Source organism: Danio aesculapii, chromosome 25, assembly GCF_903798145.1.
Source record: "Danio aesculapii chromosome 25, fDanAes4.1, whole genome shotgun sequence".
Lineage (NCBI taxonomy): Eukaryota > Metazoa > Chordata > Actinopteri > Cypriniformes > Danionidae > Danio > Danio aesculapii.
In genome coordinates this window covers 26,282,966-26,290,225 of record NC_079459.1, presented here as the reverse complement: position 1 = coordinate 26,290,225, position 7,260 = coordinate 26,282,966, and the positions used below count along the sequence as shown (strand labels likewise).

Here is a 7,260-nt window from a genome sequence, read left to right as displayed (position 1 = left end):
TTTTACCATCTGAAATAAACATGTATATGCATAGTTGTATGGTTACACAACATTACAAGGTAATTACAACGTGTTCCTTATAAGTAACAGACCTTAGCCAATGCAATGTAATTTATAATCACATTAAAACTTTAGGATTGAGTGGAGGGATTACACGTAGCACTTCAAGATTTTATAGTACTAATGTTTAGCTCCAGATTTTGGAGGCTCCTGTTTTACACTGTCAACTCACAGCAAGAAGGTTCATACCTTACCATCACATAACTGTCAGAAAATGTCTGTTTCTCTGAGTTTTCAGACAACAAGCCAGCAGAGCTGCCCATACCCAAACCTGTTAACCAATGCAGGACTGAAATAGCAGTCACTGGAGTTGACTGAGAAAGTCAGAGAAGAGCAGAAACAGGAGATGAATTATTAATGATAAAGAAAGAGCAGACTTAATAAATAATCTTAGTGGTTGAAAATGACGACTTCACAACATTATCCAATGACATTACAGACCTTGAAATGGAGACATTCTCTTATGTCTTACACATAAAAACAAGTTTCCCTTGATTCCACACTATCAAAAGATTGTAATAATGTGTATCACATATAAACAGTATTGTGTAATTTACTTATATTTGTATAGTTATAATTACCACTATAGGCGGAGGGTGAACACACTCCAGGGTAAGGCTAAATGCGATGCCCTTTAATGCATTTAAAAAGATTTGCGCCCGACCAAGAACAGGTTTCAAAAGCACCGCCTATCAACAAACGTCTACTATATTCAACAAATGACCTCTGGTAATACAGTAATTGATTTAACAAGTGACATTTTTGAGTATCCAACCCTTTTGCAAAAATAAATAAATAAATTGCAAAAGTGTGTCAAGAATCCGAAATCAATTCACTTTGTCACGAGGCCAATCAAAAACTGAACTTGTAATTCAGCAATAAATATATAAATATAAGCATTTTTAATTTTAGATTCGGATACTGATTTTTTTTAATTGAACTAGAAACAACAACAACAACAACAAAAAAAAAGACCATGAAAATATGACAACATAAACTAGGTGTTTATTTGCATTATCACGGGCTGTGGTAAGTTATTGGCAATTAAATTGGAGGCAACCATTGCGGAGTAAAGGTGATCCAGTAGCCATTGGCTAGCATGAGTAATTGTTTGTTTAAATTAGATTTATATTATTTCAAAATACAAATTAAAAAATAATAAAAAAATTTGACTATGTGACATTATGCTGCATTAATCACCCCTGTAGAAAACACTTCGCAAAATTAAAATGCAAAATCATCATCCGCCAGGTGGGGCATACAGATCAGTAATGATGACGAGTGAAGAATGTAGTTTCAAAAGTAAGTTTCAAATGCAACCAAATAATCTATAAGCCTACATTTGATGAAATAACGTACAAGTACAAGTATACTGAATCATGCCCATTTGTGAAAAATTAAGTTTATGTTTGAGAACTGCAAATAAGCAGTGTAATAAGCCTAAAATTACCCCCAAAGACGCATATAAATAAATAACACATACTGTCACATTACTTTCCTTAAAAAGTAATTAACACATTTAGCTACTTTTTAAGTGACTTTAGATAGTAATGTAGGCCTATTACTTTTCCCCCAACACTGCAAATAAGATCAACATATTGTGTAAGATCAACATAATGTCCTGATATATTTTTCAGACCTTTGAAATGTAAAACGAGCACTCCAAACGATCGCCTAAACAAGATTACTACACTAGGCTAGACTACTACGTTACAACTGCCAAAATAATGCATTTCATTTAATGCTGAAAACAAATTAAACCAGAATAATATATTATTATACCCCTCTCGTAATACTCACTTGTCATTTTATTACTTTTGTCATTGACCAGCAAATCAGAAAAGTCCGCTGGCCAGCACTTTTGGTTTCGTTTTGGAGTTTCAACTCCAGTCAGCGCTCATCAGTGCAGTGCTGAGTTGGTAAGTTTCATTTTTGTGTGGAGGGGGACTTTAAATTTGATTGACAAACTTACAAAAATTAAAGTGTTCTGTTAATCATCAGCATCATATTACGCCTTACACCCGTTACATGTTTTCAATGCAGTTTTTTCTTTGCTGCTATCTCCGTGGTCTCTGGCCAGGGGGAGGCTAAGCCTTCCCCAGCCTTACACACGCTCCGCCTATGATTACCATAACGGATTAATTCAACTACTCTGTTTTAGTGGTTTAAAACACTACAATATTTACTATGTATAACTATAGTATTTTTCATGTGGGGTAATTACAGGCAGGTCGTGACCACAATAATAAACTTCCCATCCAGTATAAATCTAGTGAGCTCTGTTCTGTTTGATTCTGTTTTGGTGGGTTATAATGTCAGCCTACCCCTGATGGAGGCACCAGTAACAACGGGTGACGTAAAACAGTTTAGGGCCGTGGTCTGCAGCCTTGGAATTCCGGAGGACGCACAAAGATGAATTGAGAAGCACTCATATCTACCCATAAAAAAACAGTGAGTGGGATGGGGATGACATATGCAGCCTCGCCCGAAGAAGTCTCGTTTCAAACTTTTCTGACAGAGTTTAAGACTGAAAGGATGCAAAGCAAATAAATCATTATGCAGTCAGTATTCCTCATTTTTTCACTTGCACTTCCACTTGCGTCATATGGTAAGATGTTTACTTTGTTTATTTTCTTTAATGTACGTAATTTTAAATGAAAGTTAAAGTTATCCACAATGTGGGTGTCAGCAGTTTCCAAAGGAGCTTTTTAACTAGGCCGTTCAATGTTGAATGCTCAAATTCAAACAGGCCTGAATGTCTGTTTTTGCCTCGTTTTCAATTGCTATGCCATCATAAAGTGTGATCATAAAACAACTGTTTGCAGAAAGCTATAAGAACAATTAAGCTATAACATTATAAGGTCAATGTTTTATGGAAATTCCACTTGTAAAAAAATGTGACATTGAATTTTAATATTCAAATATCAGTAGAATTAGAAAAGAATGACATTTAAGTCCAACTAAAAGTATTTACATGTCAGCTATAATGCGAATATTTTCGATTGTGGATGGGCATTAAAATCATCAATAAAATTAAGTGAACGTTCTGTTTAAACTCTTTTGAACTTTTAATTGTGGATTATTTGGTGCACAAGCCTATTAGTGTATTTTTGTAATATGATAGTTAAGGTGTTAGAGATTGTATTCTGAAGTGGTTCTAATGTATCTAGCCTTCCTCTCTGGGTGTCGATCAGAACACAGGTGTGGATCAGGCAGACAAGTTCAATCATTGGCACACACACACTTTTAAAATGTTCGCTACACCCCTGCATACAGTATATTGCTGGTCTTTTGGTAATCTTTTATCAAAATCTGACCATTTGCTTCTGCTCTGGAAAAGTTCATCTCTGTTGAGTTCAGTTTGATGGATAGGGGGTGAAATAGGCTTAGCTACGCCCCTCCAACTGTTAGTTTGCTTCAAATGAAAGCTTAGAGAAGTGCAAATACAAAACTCATGATGTAGTAAATACATGCACATTTTGTAATTTATAAGCCAGTAAAAATTGCTGTTTATTATACTTCTTTTAATTTTTGATCTTAAGATTATTCTCCTGTTTCTGGTATTTTGTTTTTACGTTGTAAAAAAAAAAGTTAATGCCTGCATAGTAAAGTTCTGTAAAAACCTTAAAGAAAACCTTATAAAATAAGAATCTACCATCCTGACACAGCTTTTTTAGTCTAAGAACCATAATGTTTTAAATGTATTAGTGAAATATGTGTTCAATTGGTAAAATTCATTAGTAATTATAAATTTCGTCATACTCTTTTCTCATGTAGTGTTTAGCTTTTAGATTGTAGTCATCTATTCTTTATTTTAGATTACTTAAACTAGGGAAAAACGTACCTTGATTTATAGTTGCTTGGCCACTTTTGTATTTTTCCTATTTTTCATTTTGAGTCATCTTTAAGATCATTTTGAGGTTTACTGAAGACGCAAGCCACTGCTATAGTTAACTGTCTATATTAAAATACTTAATAATATGTGAAACATTCACTGATGAACTGATGAATATTCACTGATGCAAAAGCGCAATAAAAATCCTCTCAGGTCCAAGCCAGAAGCTGTATAATCAGTAGTCTTTTAGTTATATTCACTTCCTTTTAAGTGTTTTGAAGTCCATTGCAAGCGTTATGCACAAAACAATATGTGAGGCATGAACCCCATCATTTTTACTTTATTAATGTCCTTTCATGGTACTAATAAGAAGACTTATCATTAAATATAATACAAACGTGTACCTACAGTATCAGGACCCATTGACATCCATTGTAGGAAAATACTATAAAAAAATACTATAGAAGTCAATGGGTGCAGCTACCAGCATTAGTATAAATAACTGTTGTGTTAAACGCAAACAACATTTTCGTTTTTTGGGTGAACTATCCCTGACAATTTAGCAGGTCTACTGGCCACTGTTAATTATGGTATTAAAAAGTAGAGAAAAGTGTCTGATTAATAAGGACAAGTCAAGACCTGTTTGTTTTCTGTAGGACACTTGGATGCTAGAAATGAAAAGTAAGAAAGCTCAAAAACCACTGATTCCCCACAAGAGTGAAAGGAGTATTCCTAGTGTGTTTTAAAGTTGATAATTTCAAGTGATCTCTGACTGGAAACATGGAGTACAACAATTTGTCTTTAACATGGTTAAAATTCTTCAGCTTTTAATTGTTTTGCTTCTAGTTGTTCCTACAAAAGGTAGGTTTCAAAACAATTTATTGAATTTTTAATAAAATTACCTTGCAAATGGAATCTGTTTTAGAGTTATTTGCTTAACCTTGACTGCTGTTTCTTCACTGAATATTAATTAATAAATAAACAAACAGACAAAAAAAAACTGTTTGGTCAGTAGATGAACAGAATATGATGCTAGTAAATGCACCATATGAAAATCATATTTAAAGATTATTTAAAGAACTGTCTATATACCATAATGCCTGCTTGATGTATGTGTTTGTACACTTTTGTCAAAAAAAGTTAAATGCTTATTTAATCATGACATTTCCTGGTTACAAACCGCTGATCTGAAAAAAAAACAAAAAAAAAAAAAAAAAAAAAAAAAAAAAAAAAAAGAGTCAAACTTTGTGAGAAGTCAAAATTCACACGGGAAAAATAAAGTTATTACAGAAATACAAGTTTTGTTGTATTTACTCACCTTTGTTGCAATGCATCACATTTACTCTTTCATATTTTTTATTTTTTTCATATTTTGATGTCTGGACCGCTTGGAGTCACACACTACCATCAGTACATACAGTCAAGCCCGAAATTATTCATATCTCTATATGCGATGGGCACAGGAAATTTACTGTAAATAAATTTTGTAAAATACTGTCATTATGACATGTTTTGTAGCATGATTTAAAAAAAAAAACAAAAGCATCTGACTTCATAAAACAGGATCACTGTTTCTTCCAAAGTGTAAAACATTTTAGATTACTTGTGACTGTTTTAATGCATAACATTATGGATTCCTGATTCATTATAGATTCCATGATTTTTTTACTTTTACCATAATAACTACAGAAATAGAATTTATAGTCAATATGTAATATGTTTTTTACATTACAGTAGCTGAAAAGCACTTGAACACTGGTATATATTCTGCTGACTTACACTTTCCCATATGTTTCAAAGAATGTTTAAATCCAGAGAAATAACAAATTTGAACTGTCAATAACATCACACACTCTTTATTTATGGTTTTGTGTTTTATTTGACAAGATTATTCATATATTTCTCACATAATTTCTTAATTTCATAACTAGTTTTTGTTTTAAATTCCCTATTATTTTTTACAGGCTCTCACTCTTTATGGATATTTGCAACACAAATTAAAGGACAAACGCCATTTCCTGAATTGAGTTTTGTAGTGATGCTAAATGACATCAGTGTTCTCTACTATAATGGCGATACAGATAGTTTTATAGCAAGAGGAAACACAACAGCTGAAGATGATGTTTTTGATCCAGACCTTCTCGAAAATGTTAAACTGGATATAAAATCAGATTTTATATGTGCATATGCACAACAAAAGTTGACTAAAACTGATGGTAAGTATTGTTTAAGACTAGTCAACAAAACAAGCATTTGACTTACATATAAACACTTGTTAAAACTTTAACATTATTAGGATTTTTAGTGGAAAAAATTGATTTGTAGATGCAGTAATTTTTAAAATGAACACTAATTTATACATGTTCTTTATCTGTTTAAGGTGTTTTTGCCATTCAACTTCTGATTATGTGTGAGCGAAGGAATGATGGTGAACCAGGACAAATGATTGCACAAAATGCTTTCGAAGGTTTCACTGTAAATACGCTGCTATATGTTGACAAAAATTTTACTTTCCAGACCAAATTAAACATCTCAACGGAAGAAAAAAAAACAAACTTTGAAAACCTCAAACACCGTCATAAAACTCTATACCAACCATTCTGCTATGAGACGCTCAATGGTTACCTTGAAAAAAGGAAGAATCAAGTCAATAGAAAAGGTAAACTGAATGATCACAGACAGTGAACCCATTGACATTTAGCCAAATATAATGAAATCTTTCTGGTGTTATTTTTTCTCAACAGTGAAACCAGAAGTCAGACTCTTTCACAAGGCAAACTCAGACTCTGGAGGTTTTCATGTGAGTTGTTTGGCGACAAGATTTTACCCTCGTCACATCAACCTGACCCTGTTGAGAGATGGACAGCCTGTATCTGATCATGAGGTCACTGGAGGAGTTCTGCTGCCCAATGAAGACGGGACGTACCAGATGAGGAAGAGTCTGGAGATCAGAGACGAGGAGATAGAAAAACACAAATACACCTGCTCTGTTGAACACCTGGGCATAGAATGGCACATTGATTTGGGTAAATAGCTTTTACATTAACAAAAGTATAAGATAAAGTCTTGATCTGATCTTTTTCTGAATTCTTCTTTTAGCTGAACCTCACAGAAACCACATATGGATTGCTGTTGCTGTTTCTGTCCTGTTGGTATGTGCTATAATTGTTGCTTTGGCAATGCTTATTTGGAAGAGATACCAAACAGCACGAGAGAGAGAAAGAGGTAGGACGAATTTCACTTTTTTTTTTTTACATGTTTTCCTTTCAGATGATACATGATCTATTTGAAATTTTACATGATCACATTGTGTATAATATTCAGAATACTGAGAATCTGGAGAAAACACCTAATGTAAGCGTGTA

General features: G+C 33.3%; 1 protein-coding gene across 1 annotated transcript; it reads left to right on the top strand.

Annotated features, from left to right (window-relative positions):
- The first annotated feature begins 2,616 nt into the window (after positions 1–2,616).
- LOC130219051 (class I histocompatibility antigen, F10 alpha chain-like) lies at positions 2,617–7,227 on the top strand. The gene is made up of 7 exons (XM_056451322.1): positions 2,617–2,668; positions 3,603–3,620; positions 5,860–6,111; positions 6,276–6,554; positions 6,640–6,921; positions 6,995–7,120; positions 7,220–7,227. Exons 1-7 carry the CDS (start codon positions 2,617–2,619, stop codon positions 7,225–7,227), a joined length of 1,017 nt encoding a protein of 338 aa, XP_056307297.1.
- The last annotated feature ends 33 nt before the right edge of the window (positions 7,228–7,260 follow it).